Source organism: Polyodon spathula, chromosome 2 (genome assembly GCF_017654505.1).
Source record: "Polyodon spathula isolate WHYD16114869_AA chromosome 2, ASM1765450v1, whole genome shotgun sequence".
Lineage (NCBI taxonomy): Eukaryota > Metazoa > Chordata > Actinopteri > Acipenseriformes > Polyodontidae > Polyodon > Polyodon spathula.
In genome coordinates, this window is record NC_054535.1 from 30,223,598 (window position 1) to 30,245,280 (window position 21,683).

At 34.6% G+C, this 21,683-nt stretch overlaps 1 protein-coding gene across 1 annotated transcript; it reads left to right on the plus strand.

Moving 5' to 3' along the window:
- The first annotated feature begins 5,270 nt into the window (after nucleotides 1-5,270).
- npy2rl (neuropeptide Y receptor Y2, like) lies at nucleotides 5,271-6,943 on the plus strand. The gene has a single exon (XM_041269691.1). The coding sequence runs from the start codon at nucleotides 5,271-5,273 to the stop codon at nucleotides 6,441-6,443; it is 1,173 nt and encodes a 390-aa protein (XP_041125625.1). The 3' UTR covers nucleotides 6,444-6,943.
- Nucleotides 6,944-21,683: the final 14,740 nt, after the last annotated feature.

Below are 21,683 nucleotides of genomic sequence, written 5' to 3' on the forward strand. Positions count from 1 at the left end.
ACCAAATATGGATTTGATGTAGATTTTTCTTCTGTTCACTCACTTTGCATTTAGTTAATTGATAAATATAATCTATTAACATGTCTATTTTTGAAAGCATTCTTACTTTACAACATTTTTTCACACCTGCCTAAAACTTTTGCACAGTACTGTATATATATATATATATATATATATATATATATATATATATATATATATATATATATATATATATAATTTAGTCGTTGCCTATGGTTTTTTTCCCTGGTTTTCTTCCCAATTTAGAATGCCCAATTATTATTTTTATCCTGGTTCACCGCTGCAACTCCTGTGCCGGCTTGGGAAATGGTGGCAGACACACATGTGCTCCAAAACGTGTCCTGCCAAGCTATCTTTTTTCATGCTGCAGGTCTACTGTGAAGCCACCAGACCCACAGTGCCAGAGGACAACACAGGTCTGAGTGGCTTCTACAGCAGACCCGACGGTGCGCTATCGATCACAGGAGTTGCTAGTGCGTGGTGAAACGAGGATTACCCTGCCAACCTGAGCATTCCCCACCTGCACAGCACTCGGCCAATTGTACACCTCCCACTGGGAACTCATGGCCATGATTGGTGATGGCATAACATGGGCTCAACCTAGCGATCTCCAGGCTATAGTGCATCCTGTACTCCACTCGGAGCGCCTTTACTGGATGCGTCACTAGGGAGCCCCAATTTTATTGTTTTAAATGATGGTTGGTTTGAATAGGCTGTTTTTAGATTGAACACTGTTCACTTATTTTGAATTGAGACACACACATTAACATATACATACATAGATACATATTGGTACATTCTGTGCTGTGGAATTTGTATTTTCTATGAATTAATACCAGGGATGCAGTAAAAGTTGGATGGAAAGAAATCAGTCACACATGAAATAATTTGAAGTGGTTTGCACTAGAGAGTTGTTTGGCGAGCAAAAAAATAAGGAAATGTAAGCTTTCAACTGTTTGATGCACATGAACTACTGCACAAAGTATGAATATATTAAAGAACAACCATATGGCTCAGATCCTGCTGCAAACATGGTTTAATCATATTAGATTTATGTGGCCTTCAGGCATCACTATCTGGTACCACAATATGCTAGTTGCCGTAGATATTCCATTTTTGTCAGTCAATAACAAGTCTAATGTTACCAGCTTACTGAGGCTCTGTTTATTTAAAAATAAAATCTGGTGCCCACTTCATCACATGTATCATGGGATAATACAACAATACAGTTGTTCCAAAAGCATGTATCCAGTGTTCATTAATGCACCCCTATGTTCATGGAAAATAATACTGGCTAATTCATCTTATACCACACATACAGTAAGTATGGGAATCAACAGTATTTCTCAAGGGAGGTTTTAAAAGAAGCAGTTAACTCAATAAAACATGAAAGTTTGCATGCCAGTATACATGGTTTTGTGATGCCATTTGTCATCTATTTTATGTCTTTCACACTGTGTCTCTGACAAGAGTTTCCAATAAAGCCTGTCTTGCCAAAGAACAATATTAAACATTAATCATTATAATAACCCCTTTTTAGCATTTCAGCACCTGACCATTAAGGCCAATGCGCATGCATAGCTAATGAGGACTATTAAATTTGAACCTTCTGACTCTCAACAGAGGGCACTGTGTTCACCTCGGGGTATCATGGAAAGAGCAATGCAGCCAAGAACAAAAATGATGCTGTTTCACAGCAAGAAAGATATTAATTTAGAGGCTGACATACTGCAATTTAATACCATACACATGTCCGTCATTTGGATTGTTTCGTTAGTACACTTTGGCAGGAGTTTTCAAGTTAATATTGTTTTCCCACATGGGTGATTTATTGACTCACTTAGTAACATTACTACTTACAATACAAAGGCAGTGCAATAATGTCCAGGAAATAAATTGAGGCTTATACATTCTAATACAGTAGCAAAAATATCAGTTACTGTTTAGATCATTAAATTAGACCCCTAAAGTATGTGTGAAAAACAAGTCATTATTATTACTATTATAATATATGGTGAAAGAAAGCTTTAGTGTTTTACAGTTATATTATACATGGAGGTGGTGCAAAACCCTTGTATAATAAGATTGTCCATTTAAATAAGTTTGATGATAAAACTGCTGACTTTCAATTTTTTAAAAACAAACTACCACGAGTACATAAACACAAGAAAATAATACCAAAACAAACGACAGATTTTAAGTTTTATCCACAGAGACAGGGAGAAATTGGTGTAAGAGCAGAACAAAATAAGTACTCTTAGGAAAACAATAAGTGACATAAATTTAGTAAGAAATTACCTCAACCTCTGTAGAATGGTAGGAAGTTTAGACAGATGGACTTCAGAAAGCAAAGGCTTGCAGGGCTTCTCAAACTTGATCCTGGGGACGCCCTGTGTAGACACTTAATTGAACTGATAATTTGCTTAATTAGACCTTTTTTACTTGTTTTCAGTTCTTGAACAGTTACATATTTCAAGTTAGCAATAACATGTCATAAGTAACTTGAACTGCACTTTTTTAAGAGCTGAAAACAAGTAAAAATCTCTAATTAAACAAATAATCAGTTCAATTAGGGGTATAGTTAAGTAATTGAGAGCTTGGTTGGAATGAAAACCAACAGACACAAGGGGTCCCCAGGATCGAGTTTGAGAAGCCCTGCTTGAGTGATGAGGAAATTATGCAACTTTTCCCAACCAAATTTTCTACTCTGATTCTTAGCAATATTACATGTAGTTTTCCTGCGCCTTCCCTGTCCAAAAAATGTTAATTAAAAATACTAATGTTCACAATGAATTGTTAAAACAAATAACTTGTTTTACAGTTTTTTTTTTTAATTCTGTTTTCCAGTGTTTTTCTCAACACTTCTTTAATTGTTAAAAATAAACACTTCTAGCTATATGTGTCAACTGAAACCCTTAATGAATTACAGCCTTATTATATAATAGTGTGTACATTATTATTATTATTATTATTATTATTATTATTATTATTATTTATTATTATTATTATTATTATTATTATTATTATTATTATTATTAGTAGTAGTAGTAGTAGTAGCATTAATTGTGCTATTAGTCTTAGAGCTATTTACATCCTTATGACCACCAACAATGTATAATGTTTAATGTCTCTCATTCACAATAATGTAACATCTTTGTCAAACGTGTGCCTATAACTCTGTATGGATTTAAACGCCCCTTACTTCTCAGGATATTTGGTTGTCTGTCATGAGATCCCCATCAGGCTTATAAAAAATGCAAGTTCACCCATTTCCTTCTCAGGGTATGAAGAGACTCTGTGAGTGGAGCAACTGAAAACAGTCAGCACTTGCTTGAAATGATGCTGGACGCAAGTTAGCTTTGCAAACATAGGCGAGCATTATAAAAAAAGAAGAAGCTGCTTGCTATTTAAGCATCCGGGCGTTGGTGCTGATATATTCGGATTCCTAATTTGTTGTGCATTTTGGAAAAGCTGTTGATGTGCTTTGACTTTCGAGAAGAAACATTAAACTAAAAAAAAGGAATATATGTTTACTATGCACAAAGGCTGGCAATTGACAATTTAAACCTCGAAAATCATATAAGCACACTTTCGATGCGCTTTTCTGTTAACAACATACGCTTTCGCTACGCTTTCTCAAATATTGCAACTGTGTACATTATGAACTGCTGTATTTCATTCCGTTTTATGTTAAAGAGTGCGGACAAAAATACTCCTTTTTTCTGGGATTGATTTGCATAGTTTCAGTTGAGGCTGAAATCCTCATAATGTATCATTTGTAGCTCAGCAGGAAAATCTGGTATTTTACTACTGTAATACTTCACTATACATAGACTGTAGATAAATGAAAAAGTACAATCTACTAAATACTGCAATCTGTTTCAATCTCATCTGAAATCAAAGACATTTAATAAAATCCAACTTTTCAATACCGAACTAAAAACTAACAACGATGCTGGACTACAGACTGAGAAAACCAACAACGCGGACATGCATATACAAGTGTCACTGTGAAATAAACGAGGTAAGTAGACTACTATATTCTTAGTTAAGTGGATATGCACAGTAGCTTTTTAAAAGTCGCCTAACTGTATTAATTCCTGGTGACTGTTTTAAGCTCATTAGCTGTTGCTGAGCTTTTCAACACAGAATTGTCTGTATTTTTACTACTGCTTTTTATAGTTTTCGGATTTTATCCAGACTTTACATTTACATTAATTTACATCGCAAAAGGAAGACAGAGGAACAGGGCAGTACACTACAGGACCACTACTGTTTGACCATTTTTGGAATTAAATGATACAGCTCAAGGAGTTACCGTTTTTTTTTAAGTATAAATGAAAGAACATAACATACATAATGCATATGTAACTGAAATTTCCATTTAAAATAAATTAAAAATAGTAAATCAATAGTCCCACAAAGATTCTGTTGGTTTATTTATTTATTTATTACGTCCCAGTAGTGTTAATTTTTCTTAGGGCAAGAGCGAAAAGATATGGTTAGCTGATCTGAATTTCCAGTGGTCTCAATTGAGCTAAAGTTGAATCAGAAAATCACGATGGTGATTTTACTGGTGAAGTAGAGCAATATACGTCTTATGTAAGGGCAAATGGTTGCGTATGGTATTAACTTATATTTAGCATTTTAATTATCAGCAATCATCCTTCTGTTGAACACAAGCACTGTATTGCATTAATATATAAAAGACACAACTACAACCATAAAACTTGATCTGCCTTTTATTTTGCCAAAGGTATATTATTGATATGTGATTAAATGTAAATTGAGAGAACATCAAAAGCATAAAACACAGTCTAGACAATACATGGTAAAGATTACTGCAGGGACTCAAATCATTGATCCGTGCAGGGTCCAATGCAGACTGGTTCTGATTAGAAAGCGTATACTGTACTGGTTTATGACATCTGATTCTGTGGTAGGAATTTACTAAATTCGTATTTTATTTACTTTTCACGAATGTATCCAAAACCTAAACGTAAACCTTAACAAAACCATTACCTTAAATATAATCACACATTTATAATGTAGAATATAATAAACAAGTTATTTCACCTTGTTTTTGAAACTGTTTTGTTTGTTTGTTTGTTTGTTTCTACTGTCAAATATCCACCTTTCATATTCTGTTCTTTTTCAGAACAGTTAAGTTCTGACAGAAGATACTAGAAAATTACCAGACCCCAGTGACAGCAGCCAAAAATAATAGTGCCTGTGTTTGCAGTCTTTATATGTCTGGCATGGAAATGGGACCAATGGACTTGGATGAGCAAGTGAACCTGACACTGGAGGATCACTATAAATCATTAATAGACTCCAGTATACCTGTATGTTGCACAAACGCTACAACTTCATCCTATGACCACCTCCCACCAGATTTGGAAGACAGCACAAAGCTGATTGGGGTGCAAATTATACTAATACTAGCTTACTGTACCATCATTCTTCTAGGGGTTATTGGCAACTCCTTGGTCATCTATGTTGTATTTAAATTTAAAACACTGCGTACTGTTACAAATTTTTTCATTGCAAACCTTGCTGTGGCAGATTTATTGGTAAATACTTTGTGCCTGCCATTTACATTGATCTACACCCTTCTAGGCGAGTGGAAATTTGGACAAGTGTTGTGCTTTATGGTCCCATATGCTCAAGGTTTAGCAGTGCACGTATCCACGGTAACCCTAACTGTCATTGCTCTAGACAGACATAGATGCATAGTCTATCACTTTGACACCAAAATGTCCAAGGAGACTTGTTTTATTGTCATTGGCATTACATGGATGATCAGTGCAGTGTTAGCAAGCCCACTGGCCATCTTTAGAGAGTATGGTACATTCCACATATCCCCTGATAAATCTATTCAGTTTTGTACTGAAAAATGGTCTGATAACACTCGAGATGGCACTGTATACAGTATCTCAATGCTGCTGCTGCAATATGTGTTGCCACTGTCAATCATTTCCTTTGCGTATATTCGAATCTGGAGTAAACTGAAGAACCATGTAAGTCCAGGCGAAGGGAATGTTCGCCACCACAAAAGAAGGAAAACCACAAAAATGTTGGTTACCGTTGTGGTAGTGTTTGCTGTGAGCTGGTTGCCATTTCATGCTTTTCAGCTTGGCATTGATATTGATAACAACATCTTAGACACAAAAGATTTTAAATTAGTGTATACCATATTTCATGTCATAGCTATGTGCTCTACCTTTGCCAACCCATTCCTTTATGGGTGGATGAATAATAACTACAGAAATGCTTTCATAACTGTGTTTAAATGTGAGCAGAAGGTTGATTCGATCCACCTGGAGGGCCAAGTGAAATTCAGTACAAAAAAGACTTTGGAAGCAGAAGATATAGCCCATGTGAATGGTCACTCAGCCAAACGACATCCCAACAATGTTTGAAGTTGATAAGAAGACCACATACAGTCTGTGGATATATCACTCCTGAATGTAATGCTTAAACATTTGTGTTGTGTAAGTGTCATATTACACAATCTAGTTTTATTTGAGTGTCTCCACTATTGCCCCGGTGTTATCAATGTACAACATGCCGATAAAACACACATACTGTAAATGCGTGTACATTTTTTGTTTCCTTTACTTCCAGTTTCAGAAATCCAGTTTATTCTCTCAGATGATAATTACCATGTTCTGTTACAAAGAACTACAATAGTTAGTAAATTAATATCTGAACTTGCTTCAGACACAGTCCATTAATAGTTACATTGCTGTCAATTGTGTTTTTACTGGGGATTTCAGGTGGACTGCATGCTAGGAAATGGGAAATGTTATGACTATAATTGTGCAATTTGATGATGTTGTTTGTAAAGTGCAGGCTTTTTTACAACAAAAGTCTTGGCCATTCATGTTGAGAAAATACCCTGAATAAAGCACTTGAACGTAGGCAGCTCTTCTGTAGTTTTATGTTGAGGAAAAGCTAATGTATCTTGAAGCATCTGTGCAGTTACGTTTGCATGATAATACTGTGCAATTTTACTGGTGAAGTAGAGCAATATGTGGCTTATGTAGGGACACATGGTTGCATATAATATTAACTTATATTTAGCATTTTATTTATCAGCAATCATCCTTCTGATGAACAAAATCACTTTATTGCATTAAAAGAGTCTTAAAGTGAAACAGACTTGTGGTATGTAAATCATCAGTACAGTGCTCAACGGAGATAAACGATGATACAAAAGACACAACTGCAACCATAAAACTTTATCTGCCATTTATTTTGACATGACTTGAAACTACTGAGGCATTTTTCAAACTGGTAAAGGCATTTATATATTTAATATATTAAATAAAAAAGGAAAAACAATCAATCACCTGTATTTATTCTGCCAGAACTATCAAACTATGGGATCTATTTAACTGACCTCATCAGTAGCTGACTGTTGCTAGTGTTTAAATACTAAAATATTATTAAATACATTGAATGGATCCCAGTGTTTGTTTATTTAGGTGTAAATTGATTATTTGTGATAGATTTTATCTGTTTCAAAGAAACAAGAAAAACCAGAACAAAAGACATTTTAAATCAAGACAAATCTAGTCATATTCACAAAGCATTTACCCACTTCTGAATTTGCAGTATTTTTTTAACGATTAAAATGATCTACAGTACTCATACCATGGAGAAAACAATCAAAACAAAATCCATTCACATTAAGTCACTGTGGGATTTTTTATTTTTTTTTATTTTTTTTAACAACACAACTGTGTCAGTTCTACTTAATCATTATTATTGTTATTATGTTTTTTTATTGTGTGAGGTAAATAGTTTATGATATACTATATCCTGTGGGGTGTTTTCTTGAAGTAGTTGTGACTTGCATGACTTTAAATTTACACTGTATGTAGCCTTCTTGTTGTCGGTAAGAGAATGCATGCTTTACCTGTTATAACTTAATATTGGATATACCAGGACATGTCATTGAACATCTGTCATCAAATAAAATTTTTGGTTTAAAATATACAATTCTGGGGTTAAATTAAGAGTCACATATTACATTATACAGCATTCATTTTTAGAAGTGTTGAATGAGCTGCAATAAAAAAAAAAGGAAAAGAAAAATTCAATATGATATTAGTACCTAAAATTATTCATTAAAGTAATGGAAGAAATACCATAAACAAATACATTAATATGTTTTCTTTTTCTGTATTTGTGCAAAACTGCAAAGTTGATTTGCAGTGATGGTCATGAATATTGCAGCATCGATCTTCTGAAATTCTTCATAAGTTAATAAGGTTCATTTCTGGCCCATGATAAAACTGATAAACATGTATGGACTTGAAGCACTGCAAGGAAATTAAGTTCTTTATTTGTCTTAATAATTATAACAGTTATTGTTTTACCGCAGCGTTATTATGAACATGCTGTTTGTGCAGTAATAATGGGCAGGTAATTGCATATAGTACTGATAACACATGAGCTCAACATCCAACTGAGTGAGCCCCTAGCACTGCTAACCTGATACGGGTTGATTGCTGTTGCCGTGTGTGCTGTTAAAAATGGACTTTGACCCCCAATTGGTCTTAGCACTGTTGAGGTTTCTACTGATCCTGCTTCTCACCTCTGCATAGAACCCATAATATATTCTGTTAGTGCCGTTCATCTCTAATTTAATCTATCCAGGACAGCGCTGATTGGGTTATATAAATATATTTGGTGGTTTAACAGGATGCATTTGCATAGGGAATTTTAATGTCTACAGTCATATCCCTGTTAAAAAAAAAAAAAGTATAAGTAAAACTAGGTCTAGCAGACAAGTATAATGAGTGTATTTTTAAAAATATGCTGTATTTGTGGCCACCACTGTAATGCTAAACTTAATAATTATTGTGTTTTGTTTATTTATAGAGGAAACAAATGTTACCAAATATTTTATCTAAAATGAAGAATTAATGTGTGATTTTCTTTCTTTGACTAATAGTAATGTGGGTTACCATAAAGAAATAATATATTGTAAGTAAAACTGACTTGCAAAATGAACCAGATGTGACTGTCTGTTTCTTCTTGCTCATTCAAACCATACAATGGACACACTTTAAATACTGGGTTTGGAACTATGTTACATTGAGCGTCTAATAACATTGTAATCAAATTGGAATTCCACAACCATGTAAATTACAGTAAGTTACCAACTGTCTAAAACTTTCATTTTGTAAAACATGTAGTTTCATTGTAACTACACAACACCCATCAATTACTGTGTTATTAAAGTGCAATTGGGTGTATTCAAGAAACTGTGAAGTGTGTCTAATAATTAGTAAAAGAATATGACAAAAAGCTTAATCATTTATGTTGCAAATGACTATAAACTGAAATCATAAACATTGCATACAGTGACCTAAATACACACACACACACACACACACACACACACACACACACACACACACACACACACATATTTTCTTTTTTTTTAAATAATCTTTCTTTCCAATCTTTAAATACAGGTATACATAATCGGATGTTGCACATAAAGCAGATCTGAGTAATATGTAATCATGCTGCAAGGGAACATTCAATTCATTCTCAGGTTTCAACTACTGAAAAGGTATAATTAAATTAAATTCTACAGTTCAAGTGTCAATACTTAATAGGCCTTTAATGTTCATAATGTATAACTATTCCATTTCACAGTTTAACCCTCTAGATACCACTTGCATTTTGCATTACAGATTATCCCATGGTGTGGTTTAGTGACTCCAATAGTATATTACATGGAGAACTGAGACTGAACAACTGCCTATCTACAGTTCACATTTATTTATAATTACACAGCTTCACGAAAATAACAAAATCAAACCCTTGCAGTATGATCTAGTATTACTTATCTTTCTAAACTACTTTCAGTAGATGTCTATATATACAGTATATATTCAAGAAAGGTTTACAATCTGTATTTATTTACAAGGGAACATGAATGGATTGATCATCATGGGGCCTCTTTTATGTTACATTGTGCTTAATGGTATAAAAAATACCCATAAGAGTAACAAATAAAGTAATGATTGAGCAGAGGAATCTGGACATAGTTTAACAGTGCATTTTAGACATTAATAAAAGATAAGGAATTTCAATACTTATTTAGCGTACATGAGAAAGACTACAGTTCTCAAGAACATTTCTTGCTAACTTATAATCATGTATGGTGACCCCTGGATCCTAGAAAAGTGTATTTTTTCATCAATCAAATACACTGGAATTTAAGCCTATGGCATCTATTAAAATGAATGGTTAAGGCTAAAGGCTGCAGTGCTTGTTAGAAATGGTGCCTACAACACAATGTGCTGGCAGTCGATAGTAAATAACTCATTTGCCATGGATTACTATTTAAAAGGTCACAGGTCATTGATTTTCTGAGCTTTAATGAGGTCAAGAAGCAATTTTGCACATTTTAGGTTTTAGCTACTGCAAAGATATAATTAGATTAGATGTCTGAATGCAAAAGGTTGAGTGTCAATTAATATGACTTAAATGTCCACAGTGTATAATTAATTAACCTCACAGTTTAACCTTATATATATATACTATCTGAGCCTTGCAGACCTCTGGTGTGTTTAATGACTCCATTTATATTTCTGGAAGCAGAAAAACATGGAGAGCAGAGACTGAACACTGTTTATCTAGAATTAATATTGGATATTAAAACAATCAACAAATTATTTTGTGAGACAACAAGAGACAATATTGAATCAAATGGTATTGTACAACAAACAACTTCTTTGTATCTAGACAGCAAGCACTATACATGTAAAATAAAATGCAGGATTAAAATATGTTATAGTAAATGGTTAAATTGCAAGCAGCTTTTTTTTTTTTTTTTTTTTTTAATACTCTCCTATGTTTGCATGTGCTATTTTCCCCAGCTAATAGGTTTGCCTGACATTTTCTCATAGACTGGCGCCTCTAGCTATTTTGTAATTTTCAGCACTGAGCCATGATCAGAAGTTACCTCCCTATTCCCATAAGTGCTCCGTGGAAATGCAGCGTTAACTGTATAATGAGAGGCATATAAGGTGAACACTAATATGAACAGGAGAAACACTCCTTGGCTTTCGAAGTACATTTCTACTTTCTATTGCACTGCGCTAGAATCTACTGTAGAACTACAGAAATACGTTGTGTGGCTTGTTAGCTGACAAAACTGTAAATCAGGGCTTCCCAATACCAGTCCTGTGGACCCGTGTGTCTTATGATTTTCATTAGATTTAAAGGCGTAGAAAGAAAAGGAATGCAAAGTATTAAATCAATAACAGAAACACTTCTGGTTTCATATCAGTTAAGTCTCGGATCTCTCGACAGATGCATCACAACACAATATTCCTTCTTGAGTGAAAAATTCAAATGGTGTGATCGTATTGAAATAATGAATCCGTTTCTCTGTATCAGGCAGAGATGTTTTTAGTGTCACATTCAGATCAGACACCACATTCGAATGAAATGACGGGACTGGTTGAGCAAAGGGATATCATTACTTCATCCAGTTTTAGAAATGACATATAGTGAAATGAAATATAAAACCTTTGTTGCTAACTTCATTGAACAATATATAATGGATGTTATGTGTAAGGAGTACAACTTAAAGCTTCCTTGTGAAGAAATAAAAGAAGCACATCCCTGATTTACTGGACTGCATTAATTCTAGAATATTCCCTGTATTCCACCAACTGGTGGCATGCATGAATTGCATCTTAATAAGTTTAGCAAGCTGGTAAAAAAGAACTATGTGTAGTTCATTGTAGATATAACATATTGTAATCCTAACTTGTTGCTTCCTAGTTCATATTCTATTTTAGTCATACTATTGCACTTACTGTAAACTACTGTATTTAAATATTAAGCATCTGTCAAATAAATAAATAATAATGATAAAAATGATAATAATAACTAGAGTTGCCAGCAACTTTATGGATTCCAGTACCAGTACCACTAACAGTACCAAACATTTTAGCAAATAGTGCAAAATGCCATTTCTACATATTAACCATGACCCTATGTGCACTCTATAAGGAGTTATAAGCCAGTTTTACATTTGACCTTTAGGAAAGGTCAGAAGTCACGGGCAATGACATTTTTTCATAGAGCATACATAAGTTACTATATGTGTTCTCTAGTAACTGAACTCGGCATTGGCATGCAGTTTACCAGCCCAATGACAAATCCTGAAAGAGAATGACTGCAGAGCCAAGTACCATCTATCATGTGGCCTTCATGTTTTTTTATTGTAGCAACTTCCCTTGACAAAATCTTAAAGACAACCATACTAGGATCAGGTGTGCCAATTTTTGGTTCAATTTTAGCTATTTGGGAGATTTCTTTGTAGTTTGTGATTATATGGTGGCCAAACCACGTGACCTATGACATATGTTCAATTAACATTTACCAACTTCCCATAATAATAAGAATAATCCCAGCAATAACAATAGGCTTCCCAGCCCTATGGCCTGGGTGCCTAATAATAATAATAATAATAATAATAATAATAATAATAATAATAATAATATAACCAGAATCTGATATTCTTAATAATATATGCTAAATAATAACATCACTATATATTGCAATATGGCCTTCTGAAACATGCTAGATGTTTAAAATAGACACTGTTATTATAGCATATACAGAATATTGTCAGGTTCATTGCAGTAGCCCAGTTCGTGTAGTTATACATTTTCTAAGCAATTTTGTTGTCAAGGAGTATAACCTCTTTTTCCCAAGCTATTTTCTAAGTGCATTCGCTTCATGAATTCCATTAAAACGATCATATCTCAGACACATTTTCCTGAAAAACTATTTTTTTCCTTTGAGATTTATACCTTTTAGTTTGAACCAAAGTACTTTCATACATTCCCCACAAATTGTTATATTAGTAACCAATTCAGTTTCTTTTTACTATTACTGACCTTACTGAAGACAATAAAATTACATTCAGCTGTAAGAATACTGTTGTGCTACTGTGACTAAGCTAGTCAACATGTAGTTTTATTTTCAATTAAAATCAATATAAATTGCATTAAAATAAACATATCATGCAATTTAATGAGAATAATGGGTTAATTTACATAATAATAATAATAATAATAATAATAATAATAATAATAATAATATAATAATAATAATAATAATAATAATAATAATAATAACTAGAACTGCCAGGCAGTTTTACGGCTCCCAAGCCCCAGTATCAGTACCTAATCAGTACTGATACCTCAGTACTGATTAGATCAGTATCTAAGCGTGTTTAGTTCTCAATGTGCCAAGTTTAAAATCAGCAACTTCAACAGCTCCACAGAAGATTTTGAAAGTTCTTTTTCAAAAATGCATCAGGCAACCATCTTGTTTAACACAAAAATACCATGAGTTAATCAATTGAACCATTTTTAAACTGAGGCAGTTTTAAATATAAGAAGAAAATTTAGCAGTAGCAGCCATATTTTTTCACAAAACACTACCATAACTGCTGCCACCAGAACGATGTTTACTAAGTTTGGAGTCAGTTGGTTACACGGTTTTCAAATACAAGCAGTCTGCTGTTAAGGGCACATTTAGGTGAAATTTGTGGCAGCCATTTTACTATTGAATTGTATGACAGCAATTTCAGCTTTGCAAGCAGGTTTGGATGGTGACAATATATGCCAAGGGACAGATCAATCACTTCAATAGTTCCAAAGAAGAAGATTTTGTGAGTTTTCAAGAAAAAATTTAGCATATGGCCATTTTGGTTTAACACCAGTTTCTTAAAAGTCAGTTGTATTATTACAGTGTCAAGGATGATGCTTGTGAAGTTTGGAGTTAGTCAAATAAACCGTTTGTCAACTGATACAGTTTTAAATTTCAGAAGTAAAGGTAAACATGGTGGCCATCTTATTTTATTAAACATAACCATTTTGACATATTTGTATTCCATTGTTACTGGGACAATAACTACCAAGTTTGGAGTTTGTTAGTCAAACGGTGTTCAAGTAGCAGTGGTTTGCATTTCGGGGCACGTTTCGACAAGATTTGTGGCCGCCATCTTGACATTAAAATTTATCACAGCAACTGCTGCTTCGCAAACTTGATTCAGGTTTGGATGCTGATGATATATGTCAATTGTCAGATCAATTGCTTCACCGGTTCCCAAGAAGAAGATTTCGAAAGGTTTCTAAAAATGCGTCAAACGGCCATTTTCGTTTCTGGTCAACACAATTTTTTAAAAGTCAGTTGTATTGATACAGTATCAGGGAGAATGCTTGTGAAGTTTGGAGTTAGTCAAGTAAATCATTTGTCAAATGACGCAGGTTTAAATTTCAAATGTAAACGTATAAGTGGCGGTCATCTTGTTTTATAAAACATCACCATTTTCACATATATGTATCCCATTGTTACTGAGACGATAACTACCAACTTTGGAGTTTGTGGGACAAACAGTTTTCAAACAGCAGCAGTTTGTTTTTAGGGGCATGTTTTGATAAGATTTGTGGCAGCCATTTTTACATTAAAATTTATCACAGCAACTTCTGCTTCGCAAATTTGATGTGGGTTTGAATGCTGATGATATATGCCAAGTTTCAGATCAATCGGTTTACCGGTTTCCAAGAAGAAGATTTCGAAAGGTTTTACCGAAAATGCGTCACAGCGCCAATTGCAAGGACACAGCAGCAAAAAATTTTCAGCATCAGACAGCCAATGTATCCAGCTTGTTAGCTGCCAAGTCAGAACCTGATCAGTCACACAGCTTCAAAGCAGCAGCAGTTTAAAGTTTTGGGAAGAAATAAATAAATAAATAACAATAACAATAACAATAGGCTTCCCAGCCTTTGGCTTGGAAGCCTAATAAACCTTTATTTATATAGCACAATTCATGTACAATACAATTCAAATCCCTTTACATACAGAAAAAATACAAAAATACAATAATAAACAGTAAGAAAAGAGTACAGTTATTAGAAACAGAAGTATCAATAAAACTCAGAATAAAACATAAAATGTTATGGAACAGCTACATTAAAAATGTATGCTTTTAATAGAGATTTGAAGAGTGCAATTGAAGGTGCAATTGAAGGGGTAAGGAGTTCCAGAGTGTGGGGGCAGTAAAACAGAAAGCAGCCTCTCCCATCCTTTTACAATTCACCCTCAGAATACTTAAAAGGCCAGCATTTGCAGATCTCTGGCTGATAAGGAATTAGCATATCATTTAGATATTGTGGAGATAGTCCATTCAGTATTTTAAAAACTATTAATAGAATTCAAAATCAATTCTGTAATGCATTGGAAGCCAATGCAATGATGCCAACACAGGTGTAATGAGAGCCCTTTTTTGTTCTAGTTAGCATTCTAGCAGCAACATTTTGCATTAGCTGTAGGCGTGATATAGCATGACTTGTAAGTCCAGAGAATAAAGCGTTAGAGTAATCTAACCTAGAAAAAATAAAAGCATGTACTAATTTCTTTGCATCATCCAAGGACAAGAATGATCTAACTTTCTCAATGTTTCTTAAATGACAGAAGGACACTCTAGTATAATATTTTATATGTGGTAATATTTTATAAGGAAGGTGCAGAATCAGAAATAACCCCCAGGTTTTTCACTTCAGATTTTACATATGATTTTAGCAATGTTCAATATTTCTCAAGTCCATCTGTTGATTAGAGCCTAAAAGTGAGACTTCTGTCTTATCAGAATTTAACTGTAAGAAATTCTGAAACATCCAGCTTCTAATATCGGCTAGGCATTTGAAAAGGGCATTGATAGCTGTTGTGTCACCTGGTTTAACACATATATAAAGCTGTGTGTCATCTGCATAGCTGTGGAAATTCACCCCATGTTTACGAATAACCTCCCAGAGTGGCAGCATGTATAAAGAAAATAACATGGGACCAAGAGTGGAGCCCTGCGGAACACCACATGTAATATTAGCTAGTCCAGATGTACTGTAGATTCTCCTAAGGTAACAAAATACTGTCTATTCAGTAAATAGGATATGAACCAGTTTAGGACACTACCAGAAAGGCTCTCCCATTCAATAAGACGATTAATTAAAATCTTGTGATTAACAGTATCAAAAGCAGCACTCAGATCTAAAAGGATTAGTACAGATAGACACTTAGAATCTGAACTTACACATGCAGTCTCAGTGCTATGGTTAGCGCGAAATCCTGATCCTAACATCCTCAAAGATGTTATTATTTCCAAGGAAACTATTAATTTGTTTAAAAACGACTTTTTCAATTTACTTTGCTAAAAAAGGAAGGTTTAAAATAGGTCTAAAATTACTTAGAACTAAACTATCAGGTTTCACTAAGGTGGTTTTTAAAGAAGAAGGAAACCTTCCTGATGACAAAGAGCTATTAACTATATCAAGGACATTATTGGATAGCTTACTAAACTCCTCCTTCAAGAGATTGGTTGGTATAGGATTCAAAAGACACGTAGAGGATTTAATGTGCACAACTATTTTATTTAAGTCTTGTAAGTTAATCAGAGAAAAATAATAATTCTGTAATTCTGTTTCAATTGTTTTTGGAGGTACACAGAGCTCAAAATCATTTTGTGGAATTTGATCCTTAATACTAAGTATTTTTCCATCAAAATAATTACAAAATTCTTCACACTTGATAGGTGAGGCCACAATGTAATATTCAGGGGAAGGATATGGGTTTACTAATCTATCAATAGTTGAGAAAAGGACTCTAGCATTGTTCTTATTTTCTACAATAAGACTGGAGAAGGAAGCACTTCTTGCTGACATTAATGATGCATTATACTTTGATAGGCAGTGCTTTAAAATATCGTAATGTATTTGTAGTTTTGTATCTCTTCATTTACGCTCTGCTTTGCGACAATTTCTTTTTATTTGATGTATATCATTATTCATCCTACGTTTTAAAGAGACTGTTTTAAGGAGCTACAGTATCAAGAGCAGTTTTTAGTTGATGGTTGTATCTGTCAACTAACTCATCAGTTGATAGAGAACTTGTTGAGATGGGTGGACATAGACTACTTCAGAAAACTTTTGCACTTCGGGATTTATAATGTGCCTTTTAACATAACTCACTACAGTCTTTTTACATTGAGGCAAGTGAAATTAAGAAATGATCTGATAATGCAGGGTTGATAGTTGGGGACATGATAATTTCTAGTCCTCGATCTATGACTAAATCTAAAGTATGACCATGGTTATGTGTAGGCCCTGTTACATGCTGAGTAAACTCAAAAAAATCTAACACACTTAAAAAGTCTGTAGCTGTCGAATCAAATATAATATCAGTGTGCAAATTAAAATCTCCAAGTATAAGAATCCTATTCTATTTAGTGGAAATTATAGACAGGAATTATGAAAATTCTGGTAATTCTTGTTTAGGTGGCCGATAGATATTTACCATAAGTACAGCGAGTCAACTATCAAGTATGAAGGATAAAGATTCAAAGGATAAAAATTCCCCAAAACTATTCTGTTTACAATTGTAGATATCAAGGAAAATGTTAGCTAGTCCACCTCCCCGCCCTCCAGCACGTGCATGCTGGATAAAAGTATAGCTAATTAAAGAAGTATTATCATCCACGCTATGCCAGGTCTCAAAAATAAAAATCAAAGTTTATAGCGAGTGATGAGATCCCTAATTAAAAGAGCTTTGTTAGATAGGGACCGCACATTAAGTAGAGCTACATGTATTTTATTGAATGACATGAGTGTTTGCTTTTTCTCAAGACATTTCTGTCTCATGAAATGACATGGTACCTTTTTGCGTTTTCATGTAAAGCCTGTCATTTTCCTGGGAACGCCTACTTTTCCCTGAATGCTATGCAAATGAAGGAAAAGGGGAAGGGAGTCATATTTAAATTAGCCACACGTAGACCCAACTCAATTCTCATGCTGTTTACTGTAAAAGTCTCAAAACACTGTTTACATGAGCAGAGAACAGCTTCACGAGAGAGAATCCATGTGTCATCGTGTTTGACATAAATGGTTATTAATAATCTGATTCACCCACACTGCTTTTCACACATAATTGGTAGAGGGATTACTATTAAAACGTGTTTTGCCTAATTAATCCATTGAAAATAATATATTTGCAGCATATATATGGAATCTGTTCAGCTTTAGTATTTCATCTCACCATGGCTGAAAACTGGCATAGATGCAGAATTTTAACTCTGTGCAAGACACCTTCCTGGATTGCTCCCAAGGCTGTCTCGGTTGGGAACAGTGGGTGCGATGGCAGTGTTTAAATCGATTGAACCTCCTAACATCCTCTACCCACAGATTCCTATGCCTCCTTACCCAGTGGCAATGCCTAGCAATAGGGCAGCCTTGGCACATTCAACCTGGGCCTTCGGTAACGTTTATGTGTGGCCAAATATAATCATATAATTTTGATTAATACTGCAGTATTCAATTTATTAAGGTTCAGGCACATTTGCTGTGCAATGCCAAGATCCGCACACGATGCTGCAGTGTTGCATTCTTTAGGATTGTGTCTGCATCATGACACACTTCTGTAAGTAAGCATTTCAAATAGATTACTATTTTTTAATGGATATTTTTATGCATGCATAGCATGCCAACATTGCATTATTACAACGAAAACTCCCTGATTAACCCTTACTGTTATCTAACCTGAAGGCATTTTTTTTTCAACAGTTTCTAAATAAGTGCACATATATATAGTAAATATGGACTGGAGAGGAGATCTGTAGTGGAAAATTATGGACCTGAGGGAAGACTATTGTTACTGACAGGGGACTATAATGCCCAAAGCCGTGGAGGCATGACAGTAACTATATATGAGGACACCAAGCTTGCATCCTCTATTGTCTTTTTGCATCATCAATGCTAATGCCCATGTAAAAATTCTAGTAAAGTACAAGACCAAACAATCATATAAATACTGACAGCTAGCTTGAAACCTAAGTTTGACCTCAGTAGAATGTCAGGCCTGGTTACAACACTGCTTGGAGGTAACAATAGTCTTCCTGAGGGGCATTTAATTTTTCAGTATGAGCTGAGTCTGCAGTACATATTTAATATATGAGGCAGTCAAAATAATGAGGGAAGGTTGGATAATAAATATGACTTTATATACTGGAAAGCCATAAATATTTGCGAGCCTTTTAGTATGTGTTTTTGGCTTATGAAAAAACAAACTCAACATTTTTGGCATGAATATCTTAGTGCTGTATATATAATGAAGTAATATACTACTACTACCAGTGGAACAGGTCGCCAACATTTCTGGAGCAAAATAGGTTTTATGGCTGTAATCCAACAAATACTTTGGTCGCAAATATTTATGGCTTTACAGTATTTTGTTTAAATATAGCTGATATAGTAAATACGTAAATAATTAAATAACATAAATACATAACAGAAAATGTTTTTTAAGTTCTTTACACAAGTTTTTTCTTTCTTTTCTAGTATGTTTTGTAATTATTTTTCTGTTGGGTCACAGAATTGCCATTCAGAAGTTTTTGTTGTTTAGGAGTGACAGTGGAGTGCATTTCTTTGAAAAGGGGCATGACTGACAGTGATGTGAACCAATCACATGACAGATGGAGACTATTGCCCGGTGGTGGAAGGATGTTAGGGCAATAGTTCAGTTTATTTTTCCTCCTATGATGACGTTTTAACCAATCACAGGCCAGAATTTCTAAACACTGACTCATATACAGTGCCTATAGAAAGTCTACATCCCCTTTCAAAATGTTCACTTTTGTTGCCTTATAGCCTTGAATTAAAATGCATTAAACTATTTTTTTTTTCATTTATGTACACATCCTACCCCACAGCTTAAAATATTCTAGAAATTTGTAGAAAATTAATTAAAAATGAAACCTGAAATAGCTTGGTTGGGTAAGTGTCCACCCCCTTTGCAATAGCAATCCTAAATTAGCTCAGATGTAACCAATCGCCTTCGAAATCACACACCAAGTTAAGTGGCCTCCACCTGTGTTAAATTTTAGAGATTCACATGATTTCAGGATAAATTCAGCAGTTCCTGTAGGTTCCCTCTGCTGGGCAGTGCATTTCAAAGCAAAGACTCAACCATGAGCACCAAGGCGCTTTCAAAAGAACTCTGGGACAAAACTTTTGAAAGGCACAGATCAGGGGATGGGTATAAAAAAATATCAAAGGCCTTGAATGTCCCTTGGAGCACAGTCAAGACAATTAAGAAGTGGAAGGTGTATGGCGGCACCACCACCACTTGACTAGATCAGGCCGTCCCTCCAAACTGGATGACCGAGCAAGAAGGAGACTGATCAGAGAGGCTACCAAGAGGCCAATGGCAACTTTACAAGAGCTATGGGCTTTTATGGCCAAGACTGGTCAAAGTGTGCAAGTGACAACAATATCCCAAGCACTCCACAAATCTGGCCTGTATGGTAGGGTGGCAAGAAGGAAGCCATTACTCAAGAAAGCCCACCTTGAATCCCATTTTGAAGTATGCAAAAAAAACACTCACGAGATTCTGTAGCCATGTGGCAAAAAGTTTGTGGTCTGATGAAACTAAAATGGAACTTTTTGGCCTAAATGCAAAGCGTTATGTTTGGTGCAAACCCAACAGTGTGCATCACCCAAACATTATTGTGAAGCATGGTTATGACATATCATGTTATGGGGATGTTTCTCATCAGCAGGGACAGGGGCACTTGTCAGGATAGAAGGGAAAATGAATGGAGCAAGTACAGAGAAGTCCTTGAGCAAAACCTGCTGCCCTCTGCAAGAAAGCTGAAACTGGAACGGAAGTTCAACTTTCAGCATGACAACAATGTAAAGGAACAGCCAAACCTACACTGGAGTGGCTAAGGAACAAAAAGGTAAATGTACTTGAGTGGCCCAGTCAAAGCCCCGACCTAAATCCAATCGAAAATTTGTGGCATGACTTGAAGATTACTGTCCATCAACGCTCCCCAAGGAACTAGACAGAGCTTGAACAGTGTTGTAAAGAAGAATGGTCAAATATTGTCAAATCTAGGTGTGCAAAATTGGTAGAGATCTATCCCAACAGACTCACAGCTGTAATTGCTGCCAAAGGTGCTTCCACCAAGATTAACTCAGGGGGATGAAGACTTATCCAGTTATGATCTTTCAGTTTTGTATTATATATATATATATATATATATATATATATATATAATAAAAACTTTTTTCCCCTTAACAGTGTTGAGTATGGTGTGTAGATAAGTGGAAAAAAATCATCTTTTAAATGCATGAAACTCTGAGGCACTGACACAACAAAATGTGAAAAAAGTTCAAGGGGGTGTAGACTTTCTATAGGCACTGTATTGCAGTCAAAAGCTTACTATAATTTATAATTTCTAGAAATGTCTCGAAAACAAAGAATTTTGGAAAAAATCTTTTGTAGCAAAAATTTTGCTTTTTTGGATGAGGAAAAGTTACAAGAAGTTGTAAAACTCCAAAACTGCTCATTCAAAAGTATTCATACCCTTTGATAGTACTGTCTGCAAGCAGGTAGAATTTTCAATATGATAATGCAGAACCTAATTTTAGAAAAGTCTAGAAAATGCTGGATTGTAGATAAACATTCTTAGAGAGTATAAAAGGGTTAGGCATAGGATGATTGCTGTCATTACCAGTAAGTCAATATGGGAAAAAGTAAAGAGCTATCTGAAGACCTTA